This window comes from Protomyctophum parallelum, assembly GCF_964188405.1.
Source record: "Protomyctophum parallelum genome assembly, chromosome: 23".
In the NCBI taxonomy this organism is placed as follows: Eukaryota; Metazoa; Chordata; class Actinopteri; order Myctophiformes; family Myctophidae; genus Protomyctophum; species Protomyctophum parallelum.
This window is the reverse complement of record NC_139715.1, coordinates 11107624-11134223: the sequence shown is the minus strand read 5'-3', so window position 1 is coordinate 11134223 and position 26600 is coordinate 11107624. Positions and strand designations below refer to the sequence as shown.

Genomic DNA, 26600 nt, shown 5'->3' with positions numbered 1-26600 from the left:
TCGCCATGCAGGGACACCTCTACACATTGCCGGGGCCGGGGAATCTAACCCGGATCCTCCCAGACGGGATCGCTATGCATGGCCATACTGTACATCTCCATCGGCCATACTGTAAGGTCCGTGCAGGATGCTACAGTCCACAGTGGAATCCACCCCTACTGCAATTATATGGAAACTGTGTCCACCACAACACGGAAACCCGCGTTAACGCCCCCACATAGTACATTAGCCAATTACATTAGTGCTCAGAATGAGCACCTACAGTATAGTGCATGTAGGCATGTAGTTACTGTTCAGTGCTTCTCAAGCCTTTCTGGATCAGGGCCCGGATGAAATGACTAGGCATGTCATGGTTACACGTGTAGGTTTGACGATTAATGGTCACACAAATAATTGAGATTTCACGATTTGATTCCGTTTGTGGCATTGAACATTAGCACATACAAATAAAGAGTTTGCCAAATCCAAAAATGCACAGGACAGATATGACAAATACAGTACTAGAAATGACTGACATTCATTCTTTTTATACGTAAAGATAGCGGAAAGAGCTGATCTACAAGCTTAGACGATTATGAAATAATTGTGACAGGCCGAGAAATGACGCCGATCGCCGCCCACCCATCATTTATTTATTTTTGCCAATTATTTTTGCCAAGATCTACAAGCTCATAGAGCTTGTAGATCTGCTATTTTTGAAAAATCCTTAAAAATGTGGAAAAAAAATTGAATATATATTCTTTCAGAGCGAACATTTTTAACTCAAATATTTGCTTCTGGGGGGGTCCCTGGAACAACATATTATCAGATTGGGGTCGGAGGCCAATTACATAAAATGTTTGGGGTCCTTGACAACCACTGACATAGATTGTTTTTAGGTTTTGCAGAAAACTGTCATGACTTAAAAGACATTTGTAGAATCGGCCTCAGGTCTAAATTAACCGTCCAAGTGAGCATTTCAAAACATAATGGGACCATAAGTTACAAAAAACGCATTTCGTGCCGAGTGAAAGAAGACTGGAAACTACCGATTGAAAAAGTCTTCATGAAAAGGTTTATTAAGGCAATAAATGTGTGAAAAGTCGGGTCAAGTTCCCATTGTGACTTCAATAGAATTACATTTATTTCCTATGGCCGGGACTGATGCGCTTGATCTGAGTACCTCAAAAGCAGATCCAATACATCGCCAAACCATAATAAATATACTGCATTGCTCATCTATATTCAATAAATATATATATTACATCCTTCTTGAGTTGTCTGACTGAACTTTCATTACTTCAAGAGTGAAACATTGCCGCCTGGTTCTGATCAGGCTTTGAAGTTTGAAACTATGACACACACACACGCGCGCGCGCGCATACGCACGCACGCACACACACACACACACACACACACACACACACACACACACACTAAACTGTCGGAGTTGAACAGTCCTTGCCTCTGAGAGAGGGACCACAGCTTATGTATCCATCCATCCATGAGTAGAGCCGTCACATTTTAAAATGCTAATCGAGCTAATGCTGTTGGTTCCTCCAGGGATTATTCTTTTTTTCCCTTTTCTTTTTTACCCCCCTTTTATGAAATGATGGCGGGGTGATTGTTTGCATGCATGGGTTCCTCCGCATTAGGCTCTGCTACAGCCTGGAGAAGGAGGAGAGAGACAGACAGGCCTGTATGTGCTGCTGGGAATTAGCTTGAACCCAAAACGTAAGTGGAGGGATGTTAATTAATAATTCCCCCCCCTCCCCGGCATCCAGCGTCTATTATCAAGGTGCCCTTCATCGCGGCACCTAATCCCCCCTCGGTGCGCCAGCCGAGGTGCTCCAGTTTGCCTACAACAAAGGAATGCATGTGGAACACCGCACGGCGCCCTGGAGAGTACAAATGGAACCCAATATTAAGTTCCGTTTGTACTCTCTTCAGAGTTTGATTAAACCCATTTAGGCCTGACCTCAAAATTAAAAAAAAAATACCTTCTAAATCCTCCAGTTTTCTGAAAATATTTTTTTCACGATTTTTCAAAAATAGCAGACCTACAAGCTCGTAGCGCGCCACTCGGTGGCGTGTTATGAACTTGTAGATCTGCTATTTTTCAATAGCTAAATTATAACTTGTTTAAAACACCAAAAGGGGTTCCTGCGCAAAAGGGATTAAAGGTAGGGTAAGTGATTTTCTTTGGTTAACATATGTGTTAAAAAGCTCTATATTGTGATAGTACTGATTGCTATAGAGTGTTTGTTCAGAACAGGAAATAAATTTTCAGGACGGGATACCAACTTTATCCAATCAGGATAGAGAACCCGGTAAGGATACAGATTTAAAGTGATGACACGAAGAAATGAGCAGACCCGTCCACCAGTGACATCATCATTAGGCAGATTTTCTTTTTGTAAACAAGATTTGTTTAAAAAATATTTAGATTTGTATTGTCGTGATAACGATGGCTTTAACGATAACGATGCAACTTTTCAGGGATAGAATCTATCAGCTTGGATTCCCCATCAATGATGTCACTGGTGGACGGGTTTCTGAACTGCCCACAGCCCTCCTATGAGACACAGACCGAGTAGAGAAAGAATTGTGCCATTTTATCATGAACATCAGTACTTACTTTTACTTACTTACGCCTATAGCCCAACTTTGGGCATAGGCCACGAACAAGAGCTCTCCAGACATCACGGTCCTGGGCCATCTTCTCCAGCTGTCCCCATGTGTGGCCAGATCTCTTCACATCTGCATCCAGGTCTCGGCGCCAGGTGTTTCGTGGTCTGCCTCTCTTCCTTTTCCCTTGTGGGTTCCAGAACAGGGCATATCGTGTGATGCTAGATGCAGGCTTGCGAAGAGTGTGGCCGATCCATCGCCAGCGCCTTTGGATGATTTCTTCCTCCACCGGGTGTTGATTTGTTCGCTGCCACAGTTCCCGGTTACTGATTTTGTTTGGCCAGCGTATTCGGAGGATTCTTCTGAGGCAGGTGTTTATGAACGTCTGGATTCTTGTGATGGTGTTTTGAGTTGTTCTCCAGGTTTCTGCTCCATACAGCAGGACCGGCTTCACCATAGAATTAAAGATCCTGATCTTTGTGTTCATGGGAAGATCTGAGGCTCCCCAGACATTCTTCAGCTGATGGAAAGCTGCTCTTGCCTTGCCAATCCTGACTTTTACGTCGGCATCTGTTCCGCCCTGTTTGTCGACAACACTGCCTAGATAGGTGAAGCTCTCCACCTCCTCTAGTGCTTCACCTTCCAGTTTGATGGGGGTAACGGGGGTAACACTGACTGTATTTATTTTGAGGACCTTGCTCTTTCCTCTGTGGATGGTGAGGCCAAGGCGTGTTGAGTTTGATGAAACTATATTGGTTTTCTCTTGCATCTGATGGTGAGTGTGGGAAAGAAGGGCCAGGTCATCAGCAAAATCAAGGTCATCTAACTGTGACCAAGGTGTCCACTGGATGCCATTTATTTTCTGTGCTGTGGATGTCTTCATGACCCAGTCAATGGCCAACAGGAACAGAAAAGGGGACAATAAACAGCCTTGCCTCACTCCTGTCTTCACTTGGAAGGCATGGGTGAGTTGCTGCCCGTGTATCACCCTGCAGTTCAGCCCTTCGTAGGAGTTCCTGATGATGCTGGTGATCTTCTCCGGTACCCCATAGTGTCTCAGCAGTCTCCAGATGGTCTGTCTATCCACACTGTCAAACGCCTTCTCGTAGTCAATAAAATTGACGTAGAGCGGCGAGTTCCACTCCAAGGATTGTTCCAGAATGATCCGCAATGTTGCAATCTGGTCCGTGCAGGATCTATTCTTACGGAAACCCGCTTGATGGTCTCGGAGGTGTGGGTCTACAGCCTCTTTCATCCTGTTTAGGAGCACTCTGTTGAAGGTCTTCCCTGGTATAGACAGCAGTGTTATTCCCCTGTAGTTGGAACATGAAGCTAGATCGCCTTTTTTCGGGAGCTTGATGAGGTAACCCTCCTTCCACTCTGCTGGTACTTCTTCCTTCTCCCAAATGTCCCGAAATAGAGGGTAGAGCATTTCGACGCTGGTCTCAACATCAGCTTTCAGTGCTTCTGCTGGAATGTTGTCTGGCCCTGCAGCCTTCCCATTCCGCAGTTGCTTTATGGCCTTGTGGATCTCTTCCTTGGAAGGGACATCACAGTCAATCGGCAGGTCACTTTCCGCTGGCTGTATATCCACTGGATTAAGTGGAGCTGGTCTGTTCAACAGCTCCTCGAAATACTCCGCCCATCTACGTTTCTGCCCTTCTGCATCTGAAATTTTATTCCCTTCCTTGTCCTTCACTGGCCTCTCAGGTTTGCTGAACTTTCCTGAAAGCTTTTTGATGGTGTCATACAGAGTCTTCATGTTGCCATGGTGTGCCGCCTCCTCTGCCTCTGCAGCCAGTGACTCTATATAGCCCTTCTTGTCTGCTCTTATGCTTCTCCTAACTGTCCTATTGGCTTCAGAGTACTCTTCTTGGGCTTTAGCTTTCCCTGCCCGTGTGCGACTGCTGTTTCTAGCTGCCTTCTTCTTTTTCCTCTCCTCTATCTTTTCCAAGGTCTCTGCTGTCATCCATTCCTTGTGGCTATGCTTCTTGTTGCCCAGTACTTCCTGACATGTTTCTGTCACTGCTGTTTTAATACTCTGCCACTTCTCTTCAATGGTCTCTTCCTCTCTCAGCTCTTGTAGGACCTGGAACTTGTTTGCGAGTGTGATCTTAAACCTTTCTAGCCCGGCTGTTTCTTTGAGAGGTATGGTGTTGTACCTCTGGCGTTTATTGGTTTCTCCTGTCCAATTTCTCTTCAGCTTTAGTTTTATGCAGGCGACCAGGAGATGGTGGTCTGAAGCGGCATCTGCTCCTCTTCTGACGCGCACATCTTGGAGGGATCTTCTGAACTTTTTCCCAATGCACACATGATCAATTTGGTTTTCAGTCACCATGTCAGGTGATACCCAAGTTGCCTTGTGTATCCTTCTGTGGTGAAAGAAACTCCCGCCGATAACTAGGTTGCTTGTGGCGCACAAATTGCTGAATCTCTCTATTTTCGTTCATTTCCCCCAGGCCTTGCTGACCCATGATCTCTTCGTAACCTTGGTTGTTGCTGCCGATTTTTGCATTGAAGTCGCCCATAGTGATGGTGATGTTTCGGCTTGGGCGGGCCTGTATGATGGACAGCAGTCTGTGGTAGAACTCCTCCTTGATATCTTCATCGCTCTCGTTGGTCGGGGCGTAACACTGGATGATGTCCATATTTATCCTCCTCTTTTCAGTTCGGAAACATGCTGTGAGGATCCTTGGGCCATGTGCCTCCCATCCAATGAGAGCCCTCTGTGCAACCTTGGTCAGCATCAGGGCCACTCCTTGGCTATGGGGCGCGTTGTCTTCCTCGTGGCCCGAGAACAACAGCATCTCCCCTGTGGTTAACCTGTGTTGTCCTGAACCGGTCCACCTTGCCTCACTGATTCCCAAGAGTTCCAGATTGTACCTTCTCATCTCTGCTGCCACTTGTGCTGTTTTGCCAGTTTCGAACATGGTCCTTACATTCCATGTTCCGATGTTAATGGTGTTCCTGGTAGAGATGATGGTTGTCGGCCCAGTAGCTTCCAGATGGGTCTGGCTTTCACTACTTGGTGTCATATATCCTCTAGCTGGAGGACCATCCTCTCCCAGGACTCTAGTTTCTTTTGATGCTCTTTTTCGTGTTTCTGTAACAACATTTGTTTGACGGGGTGGAGTAGTTAGCCCCACGCCCAACCCCCAACCTGGAGGACCAGGTGCTGCTTTTCGTCTGGCCTCTCCCCTGAGACCTGCCCGGCTTGGTTATATGAACATCAGTGAGGACCAATAATTATATGAAGATAGGTTGAAAAGTGGAAAAGTGGTCCTTTAAACATAAATATCACTTACCTATACCTATGATATTGAGGATTTTGCCCGTGCAGGTGCGTGTGTGAGCGCGAGTGCGTGTAGGGATCTAATTTTCTAAAGCAGATGCGTTGCTAAAAATGAGATGCACACACAGCAATCCCTCGCCGTGCCGTTCCGAATCGTCGGAAAGGCGAGTTACAAGCTCTTGTCAATGCTTTTCATTGGTTCAATATTTATACCCACACTTTCACTTTCAACGGCTGTTTTTGCGCGACACTGTTGTACAACGAAGGAAGGCGGACATTAATCTATACTACAAGATACTAAAGATAAAAAGATAACACATGGAGTTACAAGGTCTCTGCCCTCCCGGCAAGCAACGAAATGCAACACTTTTAAACAGTCGGTTCAGCAGAGGTTGCTTGCAGGGGGGGGGGGGGGGGGGTACGGGAAAACATGCACGCACGCACGCACACACACGCACACACACAGTACTGTATCGAAACGTCCCTGGTGCAAAAACACGCATTGCTTATGGTAATAGAATACATCAGCACTGGGACATTGTTGTAGATATTACAGTGCTGTCCTGATTCATGTCTCAGTGGAAAGGTAAAAATTAAAAGTCTACCAACAGCCTGGTTACTTTTAAGACATTTCAATAGTGAATAATCGCAGATAGAACAGGGTGTTTTTATTTTAGTTTGTCTGTTTACCTCGGGCATGCTTTCACACCACCAACAAACAAAACAAAACAAACAAGAATATGATTAAGTACGTGTCCAGGACCGGTAGCCCAGTCAGTAGAGATCTCACCTTTTAATGGCTAAAGTTGTGGGTTTGATCCCGGACACTGTCAGCTCAGCGTACTGTATGTGAGAATGCCTTATGACAGGGGTAGTACTGTATGTGAGCTTTGTTTTCAATGATGCTTTGTATGGTTCCGTTAATATGAACCTTGCAGTGATATTTTAAAAGTCCTTTTAATTAGTCCTCCATGACAGGATTATTAAACGCCAGGAAATTTTCACTCAGATGGCTTATATATATTGGACATCACATATTGATGTTGACTCTTTCACTAATTTCCTTTCCCCTCTATTCTTTTCATTCTCTATTCGAACTCCTCCGTGAAACAGCAAATGTTGGGGGCTTGTGCAAATAAGAATGCGACCCAATCTGCTACATAACCCTATATTGAATAAGAATGTGACCCAATCTGCTACATAACCCTATATTAACCCATTCTGACCGGGCACCCATTTTGGTGTCATGTTATGCTTTAGCTATTGAAAAATAGCAGATCTACAAGCTCATATCGCGCCACCGAGTGGCGCGATACGAGCTTGTAGGTCTGCTATTTTTGAAAAATCGAAGAGCGACTGACATTTTTAGAATCTGATCTCGGGTCAGAATGGGTTCATCAGACCGGTGTGTGTCCGGTGGAAACCTTCGTATGAATCTGATCTCAGGTCAGAATGGGTTAAATAAGAATGTGACCCAATCTGCTACATAACCCCATATAAAAATATAGAGGGCGCGTCACAAGTGGTCACAACTAAGCGTAACATCCAGAGCGGCGAGGCGCACCGTTGCTCCGATCCGCACCAAACTTGGCACAAACACTGCCACCAGAATTGTCATACCAGGGACCACCAGTGGGCGCCGGAGGCCACAGGCACGCCACTCTCTAATCCGCACTAAACTTGGCACAAATGCTGTTCAGAAAATAGTCACACAGAAAGAAATCTAAATTGCACAATTATGGGGCACTAAATAGCCTTGCGTAGCCAGACAATATCACTAAGTGGATATTAGTGTTGTCCTTCTCGGTGTTATGATTTTTTCCAAGGGGCGGTTACAAAAAGATTCAAACGGACTCTATTGATTAGACCTACAACCAATCAGAGTCCGCCCCAGTTGCAACTCCTTTGGAACAAAACAGTTTTAAGGCATGTCACACCACTGGTAAATGGTAAATGGTGCATTTATATAGCGCCTTTATCCAAGGCGCTTTACATAGATTGTGCATTACATTCACCAATTCACACACACATTCATACACCGATTGCAGCGGAAGCCATGCAAGGTACCAACCAGCACATCGGGAGCAATTTGGGGTTCAGTGTCTTGCCCAAGGACACTTGTAGACAGGAGGAGCCGGGATTCGAACCGCCGACCCATGGACCATTGGACGACCTGCTCTACCTCTTGAGCCACAGTCGCCCCCAACTCCATGCAACTGCCATCGGGGTAAGTTGCGAGTAGTTGCATGTTGCAAGGACTTGCGAGTAGTTGCATTGGTGTGGTTTTGGGCTTAAATCAGTGACCATTGCTCTCTGAGCAATATTTTTTTACACTACTTGTATGATGAAGTAGGGCATCAATGTCCCCCCAAAAAAGTAAAAAAAATTGAGCTACGAGGTTTCTGCCTGACAGCGTAAATATAGCGCCCTGCTCGGCTGATACCAACAGTAAGCCACTCTGACCTACTTACTGCACTTCATAAACAAAATGGTGTGTTTGTTTTCCATCTCCCTGGAGTCGCCACACACACATGGCAACACACAACGCTGTCAACACAGTGAATGCGTCTGTTTGTTTTGTCGGCTCATATCCAGCTTACACGAGTGAGGGGAAAAAATAAACTAACGTTTCATTTTTCACAAAAAACATGACAGGCACGCATGCACACACACACACACACACACAGTATTGCTATACTTGTGGGGACATCAACTTTTAGGACGGCAATTTTATGAATGCCATTATTATTATTATTCTTTTAATATCAACCCAAAAAACCTTTCTGGTCGCCTGTAGATCTGCTATTTGTACTAGTGCAAAAACACTGGCTCACAACTACGCATATATCAGGCATAACTATAATAATAGCCCTTTTGGACGATTTGGTCTGGCCCTGCTCGGTCTCGACGTTGTGGGGCACCAATATGGGCCCAGTATGCATGCAAATGTGGGGTGGATTTATGACCGGAGGCATATTTTTATTCTTCCCTTGGAAATGCAGGTTCCACACAAAGATTCCAGACTAATATTAGTCTAATCCTAACCCATCCCTAACCCCAACCACATTATTTTCATCATTGCAAGGCGCGTTGGTTGCGATTCACCCCTCACCTACGTAAACACAAGTCTCTGTTTTTTACTACAAATCAAAAGGTAACCGAGCCTTTTCGGTCGCCGCTCCAAATCTGTGGAACATCCTACCGCTAATTATCAGATCTGCACCCTTCCCAGACACCTTTTAAAGCAGACTAAAAACTCACCTCTGACCTGTTCTCCCAGGCCTTTGAATCCTTCTCGGAAATTGGCTGGATCCTTTTTTTACTGCCTTACCCGATGCACTCACTTTTATTGTATTTGATGCACTTACTTAATTGTATTTGCTGCCATTACTCTTTGGGTTTTCTGATGTTTTTTATAACCATGATGTGTTGAGCAATAATGTGATATTTTTGTGAACTGAGATTGTATATTGTGCAATGTGTATAGCTACTTGTTTTTCTCTTGGTGTACAGCACTTTGGTCAGCCTTTTAACCCATTCTGACCGGGCACCAATTTTGGTGTCAGCATCATGTTATGCTTTAGCTATTTAAAAATAGCAGATCTACGAGCTCATATCGCGCCACCGAGTGGCGCGATACGAGCTTGTAGGTCTGCTATTTTAGAAAAATCGAAGAGAGACTGACATTTTTAGAATCTGATCTCAGGTCAGAATGGGTTCATCAGACCAGTGTGTGTCCGGCGGAAACCTCGTATGAATCTGATCTCAGGTCAGAATGGGTTAAATGTGTTCTATAAATACAATTGACTTGACCTTATCGCCTAAAACTGGAGTATGAATCCACTAATTATCAATAAAACAACAAGAATGCACACACGCTCACCTGAGGCAGCCGGTGGTGTTTCTCAGCAGCAGGGACGAGTGGAACTTGAGCTTGTGCTCATCGCGGTGCGGCGCCGTGCTCCAGCCTGAGTGTGGGATGACCACCGTGTTGCACAGCGTGGTCAGCGCGTCACGGATGATGGTCATCTTGACGGCGTCGCACGACGACAGGTTCCATAGCACGCCTGGAGAGACAGACAGCGGTGGATCTTTTTTTACATTCATTTAAGTATCAACACTGCAATGTAGAAGTGCTCTGTTACAAGTAAAAAGTACGGGCAATTCAAAAATGTACTTGAGTAAAAGTGTAAAAGTGTTGGTATCAAAATGTACTTATTTTCAAATATAAAAAGTTTAAAAACATAAAAAGATATTAAAAAATCTACAAGCTGATCTACAAGCTGAATTATTTGTATTTACATTTTAGTTACTTTACGCCACTGCTGGAGAGACAGTGATTGATTGATGATTGATTGATAATTTTATTAACGAAAAAAATAAAAAAGGCTAAATCACTAAAAAGCCATATGCTTTTTTTACATTGTGGTCCTGATTACACCCCGTCTTTTTAATTCACTGTATTATTTTATTATTTTTTGTGAGCAGGCTGGCATTGAGCACAATCATGTTACTTTTGTCAATGGCTTCCAATTCGCACCTGAGTTTGTATGGGAGTCCAGCTAGCTTACATAGTGTCATCAGACTACTAGGACATCCCCTTTGGCTTAACCTTCTCCCAGGAGAAGGTCTTTGGCATTCAGGTTCCTGTGCATGACAACAAATATGCATCCGTCTGGAAGCTGCGCAGAGGCCGTGTTCAGACAGAAGCTGTCAAACACTCTGACGCTGTTGTCCTGGTACCTTTCGCCCCCAACAATACAAACATCTTTGTCCCGATGATGGCAGAGAAGTGGCGAAAATAGCCCTCATGCCACGCTTTTTTGAGGGGCGCTAGCCCAGCCCGCCATTCCAACTCGCTACATTACTAACCCTGTCCCTAACCGCACGGAGAAACATGACTTTTGAAATTGTGTCATATGGCATCCCAGTGTATGGACTTTTAATGTTTGTTTAGGGTACTATATGTCTGATGACGTGAGAAATCATGTACTCGATATCGATATAAATACAATGTGACTGGTTCCGTTTAACATAAAGTACATTTAAAGGAGTGAGGGCCCCTCACTTTACATGAATGTTTTATTCTGTGCCTTTTTAGTATAGTCACAGAATATTCATCTTCACTATGATCGCATCCCTAAGGAGAGCCTTTCGCTGCATAAACACAGTGTCTAAATCCATCTATCTGTTCAGTAGTTAGCCCCATTGAAAATTGAATCGTGGTTGGTGCGAAGGATATAGAGAGATAGAGGTTCTAAAATATTCTCTAACAAGTGAAGGTAAGCGAATGGTTTCCTTGTTCCTCGCTTCACTGGGGCTTGAACGGTGGCTCATAGGTTACTAGTGTAAAAAAATCCCACACGTGTGAAGTGAGGGGCGCTCTCATATCGTACATCATCTTACATCGGTACAAAATTTGGGTTGCACACAGCAAAAGCTGGAGTCACTAAAAAAAATCAAATAAAGAATCACATCTGCGTGAAGATCGTCATACCGTCGTCTTACTGTACATCATCTCATTCTGATCAATTACAATTTGCGTCCTCACTTTTGTCTTTACACACTTTCGTCTTCAATGCTTGCGTTTACATACTTGTGTTAAATGTTTGCGTTTACACAGACCCTCAAAGCTGGACATAGCCCCTCCAAAAGACATAACTGGCAGTGAGCTCTATGGGAAAATGACGGTGAATGGCGGTGAATGGCCTTTGGTCTTATCAGATTGACTTTCTCACTCCGGCAACACCTTTTTCCTATTTTTTTAATCTGCTGTTTTTACAAATATCTTTTTCCTTCATAAAGTAGAAGGATTCCAAACAACCTCAGTGATTCAGGCATTTAAGACCACACACAGTTAAAACACTGTCTCACTCCCCAAAAGGATATTGTGACTTGGTGACCAAACTTCAACGTGTGACAAATAAAAAAAAATGCCCCCAGTGATAGACCTGCCACCATATATTCATATCAACTTCATATTCATATTCATTCCCGATTGGTGCTCCCAACTTTGGGGCCAGACCAAATCTGCCGAGGGCCATTCATTTTTTATTTTTGGCAAATGTATCTGGTTTCCAGGCTAGTGATTGTTGCACGTGGGCAGCAAGCTTCTTCCTACTTGTTCATAGACTTGATGGCTATGGCGCACTCGTCTCCCATGGCAGCCAGCACAACGACCAAAAAGTCATCCGAGGCCTCAAACTTTGACAGGATTTCCCTGCCCAGGTCACCTTCGGGAACCTGCAGGTCTTCCCTGACATCTCCTTTGTCGTCCATCATAGACATGAAGTTGTCGTTGATGTCGAGCAGCTGGTAGTCCGTCCGCTTGATGTGAGGGCAGTCCATGTTGTGGGAAGAGGGGCAGATGTCTTCGTACTTCTTGCTGGTGAAGATGTCGACGCCGACGATGTTGACCTTGGCGTGGCCGTGCTTGCCGGGCTTGGAGGTGGACATCTCCACGATCTTGCAGGGGCGCCCTTTCATCACCACGTGGCCGTTCTTGCGCAGGCCGGAGCATTGCATGGGGTAGGTGGCTGAGGCGCCGGCGTCGCCGGACGCAAAGTCAATATCGGTGTCTGACATGGTGGTGACGACGCTCGTATGGAACTGATCTGAGCACCAACTCTCTGAAATACCAGCTATCAATTCAATTCAATTCAATTCAATCTTTATTGCAGACTCAGGGGAATCCATATCACAGTACAGAATAATAATCGATAAAAAAGTAATAGAAAGAACTATACAATAAGCTACTGTGCACTCGAACACTTTATATACGCACATTGGGACAGTGGCACAAACGTCACGCAGAGGTTGACCAATCCGGAAGAGGCGAGTCCATTATGATCATCCCTTATATGGTAACCTGATCACCATAGCAACCCCAGTCCCAGTAGACAAGCTCTGGACATCCTAGCGCAACACAGCAGCTACTGCTCTTGTACCCTACTGGCCTCCCCTCCAATGAGGAGCCCCCATCGGGAGGAAGTGGCACCACATTCCTTCGGTCGCTGTCAGTCAGTCCGTCCGTCCGAGTACTTCCTTAGAATGCATGTTGGGATGGCTTCCAGGTCACCAGTGAAATACATGTCGGGACGGGCACAGATTAATACTGGGACACACTTTTCCGCGTAACTTGAGTTGTTTCGCCCGCTGCCTATTTTGCTCGCAATAGACAGCGGGCGAGCGATCGCTAAATTATTAGATAAGATTACCCACACTGAACATCGTTTGCTGTTCATATATTCAGAACGGGTAAGGACTAGTACAAATCAAACCCCTGGAATCCACCATGTTGGGCAGTCACTTTACCCGAGCTCCCCACAACATTGGGCTAGTCTATGCACACACACCATTTTGGAAAGAACTTGGGGCCCCTTCCCTACTTCCTTCACAGGTGTTGCCGCCGATACTAATGAAGGCTCTGTTCCAACAGAGTCAGGGTGTTGCTATTGTGCATGTTGGCTCACTGGTGGAAACACTCTGCTCCACCAGTGGGTCTCAGAGTGTCCTTGAGTGGGATCCAAATTAACCCATTTATGGGTCCATTTTGGAAGTAGGGATGTGTCCCGGAACTAGGAAGGGTTAGAAGAAGAAGAAATGCGTTCTGGTAAATCAAGTTTACCAAGGGTAACTGGACTAAGCATCAGATACTTGTTTACAGCCAGGCCCACATGGAGCATTTCATGGTAGTGGTTCAATGCCTTGTCCAAGGGCACTTCAACGGTGGTAATTTTAACGTGTTGGACCGCTGATTCGAACTGGCGACCTTTCCGATATCTAGCCCGCTCCGCAATCCACTCGGCCACCGCTGCCATTACCGCTGTTATTCTTTGTGCATATATAGCCCCGGCCCTTTTGTATCCAAAATGGATCCAACATGTGGAACATACTGTATCAGTGACCGGGAAACGTACCAGTGACCAGTTCGCGGACTTCGTTGTCCGTGGTCTTCCTCAGGAGGCGCAGCAGGGCCGGCACTCCGCCGCAGTTCCGCAGCGCCACCTTGTTGTCGTCGGTGGCCTTGCCGTAGACCAGGTTCCTGAGGGCCCCGCACGCGCTCTTCTGCACCTCCGTCACCTTGTGGTCCAGCAGGTCCACCAGGTGCTGGATGCCGCCCAGGTGACACACCTGCAAGGGAACACCGTTAAATTATGAGCCAAAAGCCAACGTGGGGGGCGAGGGAAATGATCCAAAACTAATATTTGAATAAATGTAAACATCTTAAAATTTTGTATACAGTATACAGTTTACAGATTCATCTGATTACCTCGCCATCTGAAGAGCTTATGAGTGGACTGATACAGATTTGCAGGCTAATAAATAAGCAAAGCACCGTAAATAAATGAGAATCAAGAAGTCGTTATGTAATAGTTAAATTTCAAATAAAACAGCCTTTGTTTCCCCCACCCTTGTTCCATCATACAAATTTGCCATTCATATTTATTGACGTGATTTATATCTTAATTCTATTCATGTTTATTTCATTTAATGTTTTTGTGTGCACACAATCTTTTCACATCGCTGCACATGGATAATGCTTCTTATGCTGCGTGTGTGCGTGCATTCCTCTGTCCTCCACTTCTAAAAATAGCACTAGACAGCCGGAAAAGCGGCACTTTATTGGCACTGCCCACCACAGAGCTGAGCCCCGGGAGAGACCCGGGGAAATATAAAAGAAATGCTCGCATCGGATGGATTGGCTTGCGTTCAGAATGATGCACAATTCTGGCCATTATGACATTGAATGCATCTGTGTGTCACCTTAGCTTTTAACCACTATGTTATGCTTTAGCTATTGAAAAATAGCAGATCAAGGATTGGAGAGCTTTTTAAATCATGAAAATGTGTGCAAATCTTTGAATATAGTATTCTTTCACTGCAGACGTTTTTGACTCAAATCTATGCTTTTGTGAGGTCCGGTCCTGGAACAACATACTGTATATTCAGATGGGGGTCAGTGGCCAAATACTGTACATATAATCTTTTGGGTCCTCGGCGTGAAATAGTTTGAGAACCACTGACACAGTAACATAGGTTTTTTCAGAAAACAGAAGACATTTTGTAGAATCTGGTCTCAGGTCTCAATGGGTCAAGAACCAGCTTGATGAGAGCCACCTCACCTCCACCTTGACCCTGTTGTCTCCGTAACAGAGGTGCTGGAGGTACGCAGCGGCGTTGGCCTGGACCGACGGGAAGTGATGCTGGAGCATGTGGATCACCTCCGGAAGCTCCGGGTCACGCCACGCAAACTCCCTGGGAGAGAGAGAGAGAGAGAGAGAGAGAGAGAGAGACACAAGACAGACAGACAGACAGACAGACAGACAGACAGACAGACAGACAGACAGACAGACAGACAGACAGACAGACAGACAGACAGACAGACAGACAGACAGACAGACAGACAGACAGACAGACAGACAGACAGACAGACAGACAGACAGACAGACAGACAGACAGACAGACAGACAGACAGACAGACAGACAGACAGACAGACAGACAGACAGACAGACAGACAGACAGACAGACAGACAGACAGACAGACAGACAGACAGACAGACAGACAGACAGACAGGTCAAGAACCGAGAGGCATCGAGAGGAGTGTATGTGTTGCTCGTCTCGCGTGGCCAAATGCAGGTGTGGAGAAAGTCATTTGAAGCAGTAGAGAGAATGAGTGAGCGGTTCACTCGCTGGGGGGCGTGGCTAAAGTGTGATTGAGTGATCAGCACGGGAGTCCAGCCTGTGCTTTTCTGACCGGGGGTGCTGACAACAATGACATTGAACAATTTATATCTATCAGAAAAAAGAGAAATGTATTAAAACATTTCCCTGAGGTACAGTATGTGTTCTGCAAAATATGAACAGTGCAATGCATGGGATATTATACCAGCTTTAGGGTTAAAAAAAAAAAAAAAAACCCACACAACCTCTGTAGTCTTTGAGAACTGGACTCGAGTTAAAACTGACCACTTTTTTCGTCTACTACAAAACCTCTCCGGCAAAAGTAGCCAATCTACAAGCGCACTGTGAGCTTGTAGATCCAGAATATGGGTTTTAAGTGGGGGACTGTGTTTGTGTGTTTGTGTGCATGGCGTGCGTTCCTCCATACCTGGGGTCTTTGTGCATGCTGTCTATGGAGGGTGAGCGTGTGGCCATCCTGTCCACCAGTCCAGAGTGTCTGGGGTAGAGGGGGTCCGCCGACAGCCCCTGCTGGGAAACCCGGTAGGAATCCGTGTACAGCGCGGCGGAGCTCAGCCCGTAGCTGCTGCTTCTTTGGTACGGCAATGTGCCACAATGGCTGGTAGCCCGCGGGAGGGTTTCTAAACCTGAGCACAGGAACAGTCACAAAAACAGTCACAACATTTAAAAGAAAATCTTCTAAATCCTCCAGTTTTCTGAAATAAATATTTTCACGATTTTTCAAAAATAGCAGACCTACAAGCTCATAGCGCGCCACCGAGTGGCGCGCTATGAGCTTGTAGATCTGCTATTTTTCAATAGCTAAAGCTAAAGCTAAATAACATAAAGCTAACACCAAAACGCGTTCACGCCCAAAATGGGTTAACGTCACACAATTTCAATTAACCACTTGAACCCCGAACAGCATTCATATTCTGGGAGGAACATTCATCACACATTTACACTCTACAAGTTTGTGTGTCGGCTATTTTTAGATAGATATTTAAGTGTTAGTAAGGAACAGTTATTTTTGATATAATCTTTCACTGGTATATTGGTCATAATTGTGTTTTTTGACAACTTCTCTAAACACTGTTTTATTCACGGGGAGTGTCAGCGGCGACAATCGCGCCAAAATAAACCATGCTCTGAAATGTATTCATTTATGTGGTTCAAAGTACTCTCAATCTAAAAATGGGGTCTTTTGAGATGTTTGGAAAATAACTTAAAACGCTTCTAATTCTACTGAAGAGGTTTTCTGAAAGGGGGGATGAATGTGAGAGGCAAGAAGGCAACTACATTCCTGAGAAATCAAACAATGTTATGCACTTATATCCATGTTAATATTAAACAAGTGAACATTAATAATATTCATGCGGCCTAAGCACAGTTGTCATATGGGTTTACTGCTGTAAAATATGAGGTCACTGAGCTAAAATAGAACTGGAAAAAGTGTATAAATGTTTATTGGAGGAGAGAGAGAGAGCTAAAGTATTATGTTTTTTTTTCATCATTTTTTCATCATCATGAATAAGCATCAATCATGAATAAAGTGTACAGAACCGTTTCCATTCTATTCCATTATAGTGTAGCAGTCGTAGTCAATTAGTTTTATGTCAAAGAATCCCCAAGTTGATATTTGGCTATGAATAAGAGAAGATCTTTCTAATTTAAAAAAATTAAAATAAAATTAAACATTTAAATATAGGCTCACATGTTGAAAATGTGTACATCAACTTTTCAAATATACCGTTAACCCAAGTAAAACATAGGGCTTTAACCCATTCTGAACGGGAACCCGTTTTGGTGTTAGCATCATGTTATGCTTTACCTATTGAAAAATAGCAGATCTACAAGCTCATATCACGCCACCGAGTGGCGCGCTACGAGCTTGTAGGTCTGCTATTTTTGAAAAAATCGAAGAACGACTGACATTTTTTAGAATCTGATCTCAGGTCAGAATGGGTTCATCAGACCAGTGTGTGTGTCCAGTGGAAACCTCGTATGAATCTGATCTCAGGTCAGAATGTGAGGGTTTGAAACGGGCTTTGTCAAGCGTCTATAAACGAACACAATAGATTTGTCCTGTGCCTGGGGGAGGGAAGCTAGGGGGGGGAGGGTGGTATTTATCCTTACGTCACTCCCTCATCCCCTGGTTCACGGAAGTAATTCATTGATTTTTTTAAATATATTTTTTATCCCACGATTTTGTATCCCATTTTTCACCCCTGTGTCAATCATCTAATGTGATCCTGGTCTCTACACACCCTCCACCAACCTAGTCCCCATTATATGGGGGACAAGAGGAGAGCAACGGACTTGAACTCATGCTTCCTTCATGCCTGAGTGTCCAAGGTGCTCCTTTACACCTGACAGGGGGGAGTTTCCCTGGTTGGACGTAGCGCGTGGAAGGAACACGTTATTCCAACCAGTTCCTTTCCCCTCCATGGGGGCCAGGGGGAGGCAGTTTAGTGACCAGGATTACTGCATGTTTTTTGTGAGGGTATACCTACCCTAGGGGACACGGGGAGAACATGCAAACTCCACACAGAAAGGCCCTTTCGCCAACCCCGCCTTCGGGTATGGGCACTGATGACGCGGAGGAGGAAACACGCCGCCAGCGCCCACAGGGTCCAGAGCGGGAATCGAACCCAGGACCTTCTAGCTGTGAGGCGACAGCACTACCAACTGTGCCACCGTGCCCCAGTAATTCATTTATGAAGAATAACATGGGGTCATCTTAAAATCGTTTCATAAGCATTGTGGTCCAAAAATAAACAAGCTGTCTCTGACTGTTTTGGCGAAGATGTAACTAATTCAGCAGTAACAATAGCGTTTTCTCTCAGTCAGTTAATTCTTCATATCCATATGAGTGAAACGGCCGGGATGACATGTTTATTTTTCAAACACAGTTCTTATATGAGGCGATCTAAAATCCCCCTATGGGGATTACAATGCAAATAAAAAGTACATGAACCCGTGTATTTGCGCCCTCTACCAGACTTCGGTGCTCTATTGCATGTAAACCAATGGGCTGGGGCAGGGAGTGTTGTGCGGGAGGACTAGGACGGAAGCTCCACGTTCTCCCGGTGGGGGCTCCTCACTGACAGGTGAGTCAGTAGCATAAAACAGCACAGGAAATTCGTGTAGGGATTAAATAATTGCCATATATCGGGACGAAAAGGGGGAAAAGAACCTCAAAAGGACCCCAGGGTGTGGCCGGACCCCCCCCCTTTTGAGAACCACTGAGTTATGCAGGGAATCTTGAACAATGTACACCGTCTCTGTGCCTGTGCTTGTCGTATAGAGAGAGGGTGCTCTGTGTGCAGTACCTGTGCTTGTCCTGTAGAGGGTGCTCTGTGTGCAGTACCTGTGCTTGTCCTGTAGAGGGTGCTCTGCGGGTCGTGGGAGGGGCTGTGGTACAGCGGCGGGCTGTGGAAGGAGTGATCGTCGAACACGGGAGTCATGTGACAGTCGGGGGACAGCGTGGCGCGCAGCTCGGGGTCCAACTGACCGGGGTGGCTGGCGTACGAACTGTGGAGGCCTGGGGGGTGGGGGTTGGTTGGGGAACAGGAACATGGGAACGGACTTTAGGAACTAGACTCCACGCCAGAAGCGTCATTTAATTAATAAATAGGTGATGTACAATTAAGCTTATAATATCATGCCCCGAACTAGGGATGCTGGGATGAAAGTGGTTATATAAAAATGGCAGAGGAAGTGTAGCGCCCAGGACTACATTAGATAATTGACATTGGGTGAAAACATGGGTTGCAAAATAGTGGGATAAAGATTTATATATAAAAAAAAAAGTGGTTATAATGTATGGCTGCAGACAAGGAAACATCTATAGCATTTGACAAATTGACACACATGGACACATGGTCTGTAGATGGATTGAGATGCATACAACGTTGTCGTTGATTACGTTACAATTCGGTGTGAATATAGTGAGAGAGAGAGAGAGAGAGAGAGAGAGAGAGAGAGAGAGAGAGAGAGAGAGAGAGAGAGAGAGAGAGAGAGAGAGAGACAGAGACACAACATATTCAACGCAAGCTGAGCTTTCACCTTGAGGGACAGAACTGAATGCTGTGTTAATGGCAACTGAAAACAACTTGTTTTCAAAGTGATACAGCTTTGGGCCAGCCAGGCATTTCTTTGTCAAAACTAGGAGCCTTGCCCCATTACAAGGGAGTCGGGACTAGTCTCCTCTAATAAGCAGAAGTCTAATCTACTGATCAATATGATTGAGGGCTTTCCTTCCATTACAAAACAACAACAACTAGAAAAAGTGCCCTTCTGGGCAAAGGTCTCCACCAGGATAGGAATGTAGGACATTGCAGCTTGCCTTCATCTGGTGGTTGGATAAAAGGGCAACAAAAGTAAACTAGAGAGACTGTGTACCAATTTGCGTGATGTTTGGACAAAATCTGTAGGTGTACTGTGCAAAAACTTGTTTTGCACAAAGCGGCATCCTGGTGGCGCTATAACAGGCCGTTCTGGAAAGTTTGGGGCAGAGGTTCATCGTTGGCATCCAGGGAGTGTGTGTGCAAAATTTGGCATCGACCGGGTTAACGGTGGCCGAGATTAGCTGCTCACGGACACACACACACACACACGGACGGACGGACACACGGACCGACGGACGGAGTGCAAAACATACTCTCCCCCCATGCCTTCGGCCTGGTGGAGACAAAAAGGTCCCTGTATCCCTATGTTTGAGGAGCAAAAATAGAATATTAGGGACTTTAAGCAACGACGGCTACGGCAATCCGCTCCGGCAACCAAAATGGACCAGTGCTCGATAGATAAACCTGCTTGCCGTCGCAGCCGTTCCTACTACGGCAGAACCTACACTTCCACGTAGTGTCTACATGTATGTCATAACCATGTTTATTGAAATAAACTGTCATACATTTACACCGACTGCTCCATCACCTCTCTCTTCTGTGTAATTGGTGTGTGTTGGCGTGCTCTGAATGAAGAAATAACACTAATTCCACATAACCATGTTTATTCAAACTAGAATAACACAAATTGCTCCAGCACCTTCCTCTTTCCACTGCTGATCATGTCCAGCGCATGTAAGAAGCAAGTTAGCTGACGCGCGACGGGGGTGTTCTTTTTTTAATCTGTGTTTATGTTTGACACATGGTGACGCGTCGTCACCATGGGAACCGGGGTGCATACTTAGTTTAGACTAGTCATTGGTTAGACATGGGTTAAGGTTAGGTTTAGGTGTGCTACCCCGTGGAAGGTTAGGGTCAGGGTGAGGGTTTGAGATAGGTTGACCAGCTCGCTTGGTCTTCAACCAGCCAAAATTCGCACACGACTCCCCTTCTCCGCTCCCTCCATTGGCTCCCAGTCGCTGCAGCCCGCACAGAATACAACACTCTGATGCTGGCATTCAAAGCAACCAAAGTCATGGCTCCTCCATATGTCACAAGTACGATCGTACCCTATACAAACCCTCCCGCGCAGTCAGATAGGACTGTATGACTGGTCTAAACCAAAAAGCGGTTGGAACCGGCTGTTTGCTTAACGATTTTGACTGCTACGCAGCTGTACCTTCGCCTAGCGGAGCCGTCCTGAAAACCGTCGTTGCTTATAAAGTCCCATGTGGCTTTACTGGGCAGCTTACCAGGAATGAATGTAACTGCAACTGTGTCCACCCAGACTATAGGGACCTGCCATGTGCCATCAGAAGGCACTATGCAGAACGTGCTGTGGCTAGAGAGAGGAACCCACTGGGAACTGAATTCAATCTAATTATTGTGATGTTGTGTGAAGCGTGATGAAAAGCTTCACTTTTCTGCAAAAGTTAACAAAAAGCAGGTTCACTTCGCCGGCAAAAATATATATCGGACCGAGAGCAATATAGTGTGTTGCCTAAAGCAACCACACACACACATTCTTCAGACAAACTGCAATGAGCCCTCGCCTCGGGTGACCTTTATTTGCTCTAGGCCCCACAGGTACAGTATTTTGCCCACTTTGCCTGTTCTTAAATCTGAGACCTTTTTTGGGTTCAGACTGTGAAAGTCAGGGTCAAGGCTGCAGTAGGCTACGGTATACTATTAGTCAGCCCCAATTCTCTCTAGAATAATATAGAGGGTGCCTCCTGAACTTTAGAAACCCCTGGGCGGGGATCCAGGTTTCCAGTGTGACTGTGAAGGGCTCAGGCAGCGAACCAACCCCTGGAGAAATCAATGTCAAAAACAGGAATAAATAGGGTTAGCAGCAGCACTCATGCCTCTGTGAACGGGGACAATGACATCACACAGTGGCGTGCACAGATAGACACTAGGGGGTGCTAGAGCACCCCCTGCCATTTTGGCAATGTGCTCTTAAAAAAAAAGGAAGAAAAGAAAGAAAACGTTTTTTTTTTCTTAATTTGTAGTGTGTGGACCATGGTGACATTGATCAATTATTGGTACTAGTCCTTACCCGTTCTGAATATATGAACAGCAAATGATGTTCAGTGTGGGTAATGTGATAGGGGGGGAATTGTTTACAGACGGTTTTGGGAAGTTGGGTTGGGCACAAAAGTAGGCTAATTAAACATTTATTTTGCAAGTAAATGCTAAGTACACCATTGATGTGTGATGTAAATTTGGTGGTGATATTCTGCCTATAAATGGAAGTTATTGAATATTTTCGTAACATGCCCCCGTCCAACTGTCAGAGCTGGCTTTCAGGTGCCTGTGCCACGCAAACCCGCGCGTTGGCCGCGATGCTTCCCCAAAGAAGAAGTTATGTCGACTGACGCAAGAGTAGCTAGTAGTATCAGGGTCCGAGTTGTTTTCCCCGTGTGGGTCTGTTGCGCGGAAAAGTGTGTCCCAGTATTAATCTGTGTCCGTCCCAACATGCATTTCACTGGTGACACATGCTTTGCGGGGAGATGTTTTATTTTTTTGTCGCAAATTCATTTAATTAAGATGAATGTTGGAATGTTTGGCGTGTGTAATGCAGGTTGCATTGAGGTTGGAAGACAGGGCTGTGCGACGCTAGGTTCCGTGAGGCGGTTCGTGCGTTGTGGCGTTGTGAGATGGTGCAGAAAGCGAGCAGCTGTCTTGCTCTATGCTAAGGAATTACTCTGACTGTCAGACAGCGACCGCGCAATTTAAACAGCGAGCGAGCGTCTGCTAAATTATTAGATGCTAGTCCTTACCCGTTCTGATATATTTCAACTTGTATAATATATTTGTGTGTGTGTGTGTGTGGTTTTTTATGAATAAAAACAGCAGTATAACATTAAAGTATTCTTCCAAATGCATGGTAGGGAAACGTTTTCATGGCAAGAGCAAGGACCGCAGCATTTACACTTATTAGCCCACAGAGCCCCATTTGAAAAGTATCAAGGACCCCCAGTTTGACATGCAGCTATATATGGACAGTCGCACAGATCCAATTTGCAGGTGGATTTGCGTCCAAAACGGTCTCAATTGTGAGCTTTGGCTTGAGAGAACTCATGGCTTTTGCAACCTGTGATGTTGTGAGCTTGTAGATTAGCTGTTTTCACCAGAGCGTGCGCTGTAGCCACTTTACGCTGTGTGTGTGTGGCTTATGTTGAATACAGTTGTATCTCGTGTTGTGTTTATAGCTAACTGAAAAGTGAAAACGGCCACGCGATGACGCACGCGCACACATACGAACGTGCGCGCTCACAGCTTAAGTAGTTTACACACACACATGCTCACAGCGAAAGTAGTCTGCACACACACACACACACACACACACAACCTCTGGGGGCGGTGTGAAAAAGGGTATAGGTGCATGGAAGAATGCGCTAGGGTCCTTGAGGCTGTTCTTCGTGGCATGTTGTTTGTTGTATGTAGTAATTGTGTCGATGCGTAAGGGGGTTGGAAATATCCCGATCGCTGGCCCGCTGTCTATTGCGAGCAAAATTGACAGCGGGCGAAACAACTGAAGTTAGGCGGAAAACTCGCGAGCAAAATTGACAGCAGGCGAAACAACTGAAGTTACGCGGAAAACTGTGTCCCATTATTAATCAGTGACCGTCCCAAAATGCAATTCACTGGTGACACGTGATTTCTGGGGAGAGCAGTTTTGCCGCCCTGTGGCTGCGGGGGGTACTGCACCCGGGTGCGTTTTTAATTCACTAATAAATTAATTAATAATCATTAATGTGTCAAATCGAAAAAAGGGCTCCGTTACGCCCTCCATATTCATATGGTCAATGCCTGTGTGAAAAGTGGGAGCGATTGGTGCAGGCAATGAGGAGATAATGAGGAGATAAAATGTGGTCGGACACACATTCACTCACACACACACTCATTCGGTCAATTATAGTATGATAAACGCTTCTACTATATTATTTAGGCCCCCACAATCTAAAGCTATGTTTCTATGTCAGTGGATCTTCGATTAAAAAAAATAGCAGACCTTCTCGGTGGCGTGCTTCTATGAGCTTGTAGATCTGCTATTTTTCAATAGCTAAAGCACGAAAATGGGTTCCCGCCCCCAAAATGCGCTGCACAAGGTGCCCTTTCTTTCACTTGAGCACCTGCCCCTCTAAATGTCTGTGCACGCCACTGACATCACACATCTGATGTACACAGGAACTGCAGGATGATCCCTCTGTGCCCGATTAGAACGCTGTTAGCTGTCTGTGCCTGGTTGAAAGTCTATGTTTGGTTGTTCTCCAGTGTCCACAACCACAATAGAGATCTATAGAAGACAGCATGTACTGGAAGATGTACTTGCATACTGGATACAGTATATCAGGGATGTCAAACTCAAATACACAGTGGGCCAAAATAAAGAAATTGGTACAAGTCGAGGGCCGGACTGTGTTTCAACACACGGGCCATTTTTGGGGAGAGGGGTAGCTGAAAGTTGACCACAAGTGATATACTTTCACTGCTGATCAATAGTGAAGAGAAGACGCTTGCGCTTGTGGGCCCTCGATACGTGACAATGCACTCGCAGTGCATTGTGGGACTTGTAGTATTATTGTAGTCCGTGCAATATACCAGAGGGCCAGTTCTAATACTAATTAAATATCATCCCGCGGGCCAAAGATAATTCATTCACGGGCCTGATTTGGCCCCCGGGCCTTGAGTTTGACATATATGCAGTATATAGAACAATAGAACAATAGTGTACCCAGTGGTCCCCCGAATGCACAGTAGTTTCACTCTTGGAAACCTTTAGTTCATATCGAAAACAAATCTTTTTGTTGTCGTTTGTTTCTGTCTGCAGACGTGCCTATACTGTAAATTAGTTCCACCAGTTAATTGTTGAAGCATTTGGTAAATTGGTAGCGCAAAAACAATCCATTACAGTATTTAAATCAACTTGCAGTAGATGGAAACTTTCCAAAATGTTCATATAATAATCCCTGACATTAATTGTGACTAATGGACCATAATTACTCATTGTAAAAAATAACAATAATAACTAGAAAAGGTCTCCACCGGGGCACAGGTCTCCACCAGGGCAGGTCAGGTTGTGGCCTCCTGGTGGCGCTATAATAGGCCAATGTGAAAAGGGTGACATTTCTTATACGCCTTGGATGGAAATTGGATTATTTGAGGCATTTTGTTCCAAAAATGTGCTTGGCAAAAATCCACCTGTTGGTGGCGCTATAACATCCCAATGTGAAAAGGGTGGGATAGATTCCTCAGCCTAGTAGGAAAGCCTGTGGAAGATTTCACGTAAATTGCACGCTGCGTTCATGATTTGAAGCTTTTTGTTCAAAACGGGCCAATCCTGCAAACTTTGAAAGCAAACGTTAGCCAATTAGGATGGAATATGAAATATCGGACAGATCCGTCTTGAACACTTGACCATAGAGATGGTGTGTAACGATTTGCGGGATTTTTTTACTTCATGAACCTTGTTATAAGTTGTTGGGCATAATTATAATGAGAGCATTATAATGCATTATAAATGTGATTATAATTCATTATAGACCCGACCTTTAAGTACAGTGTTACCAAGTAAATTTCAATCCTTGTCCTCCACTGACAGTTGCTATTGTCTTTTTTTAAGTGTCCTTAAACAAACTCTGAGACCCACTTAATCGATATCAATTAATGCTTTGTGTTCCGTTGTTTTGACTTTGAAACTCAATAGCGGCGGCTAGCAGAGCCTGACACCACCGCCACCGTGTCATCCTTGATCAATTTGCACAAAAACGTCTCTGTAAATCTCATTAAAAGCGCTGACCTGGAGAGTCTAGGCTACACTGTAAGAAAATACCCAGTTTGCCTTTCACTATGAGAAACCATCCCCAAATGCAACCAAATGGACCCTTACGGATCCATTTGTGCACTGGGGATGTGTGTTACTGTGTAGCTAATGGGATAATTTAGCTTTGGGTGAAAATTAAATGATATATTACCACAAATGATATGATATAGGCTAATTGTTAACATAAGCATAGTGATTTCTATATAACCCATTCTGACCGGGCACCCATTTTGGTGTCAGCATCATGTTATGCTTTAGCTATTGAAAAATAGCAGATCTACAAGCTCATATCGCGCCACCGAGTGTCGCGATACGAGCTTGTAGGTCTGCTATTTTTGAAAAATCGAAGAGCGACTGACATTTTTAGAATCTGATCTCAGGTCAGAATGGGTTAATCAGACCAGTGTGTGTCCGGCGGAAACCTCGTATGAATCTGATCTCAGGTCAGAATGGGATAAACAGTGAGACTACTGCGCGTTTGCATGCACTGCCAAACCAGTTGTTTTGAGTTTGACGCCGTCGAGGCGCGCCGAGTCGAACCGCAAGCCAACAAGTGTGCCGACTCTGAGCAGCAGCCGATGACCTAACGCGTGTACAGGTGTTCCCTCCACTCGTGTCAGCTAATAATCGACAAATCTACTTTATTATCACATTACAGGTTCATACGTGTAACGTGGGAGGGCAACATTGTTTTGGCGCAAGAAGTAGGTATAGTAAGCCGGTAACACGCGGGAGTCTATCCCCGTTACAATGTGTTAGACCACTGGGAGATGGGAGATTACTTCCCGCACGACTTGCTG

The 26600-nt window shown here is 45.1% G+C and overlaps 2 protein-coding genes across 2 annotated transcripts in view; both read right to left on the bottom strand.

Moving 5' to 3' along the window:
- Positions 1-26600, bottom strand: part of LOC310854387 (plakophilin-4-like) — a gene marked incomplete at its 5' end in the record, with an annotated part of 79689 nt that overhangs the window by 13993 nt on the left and 39096 nt on the right. The window contains 5 exons of the mRNA XM_083758995.1: positions 9783-9966; positions 13819-14032; positions 15025-15157; positions 16013-16229; positions 18953-19126. Of these exons, the coding sequence (XP_083615121.1) occupies positions 9783-9966; positions 13819-14032; positions 15025-15157; positions 16013-16229; positions 18953-19126 (922 nt within the window). The remainder of the gene's footprint in view (positions 1-9782; positions 9967-13818; positions 14033-15024; positions 15158-16012; positions 16230-18952; positions 19127-26600) is intronic.
- Positions 12017-12484, bottom strand: LOC310854358 (eukaryotic translation initiation factor 5A-1-like; the record flags this gene model as incomplete). Its single annotated transcript, XM_083758956.1, has 1 exon — positions 12017-12484. One exon carries the CDS (start codon positions 12482-12484, stop codon positions 12017-12019), a length of 468 nt encoding a protein of 155 aa, XP_083615082.1.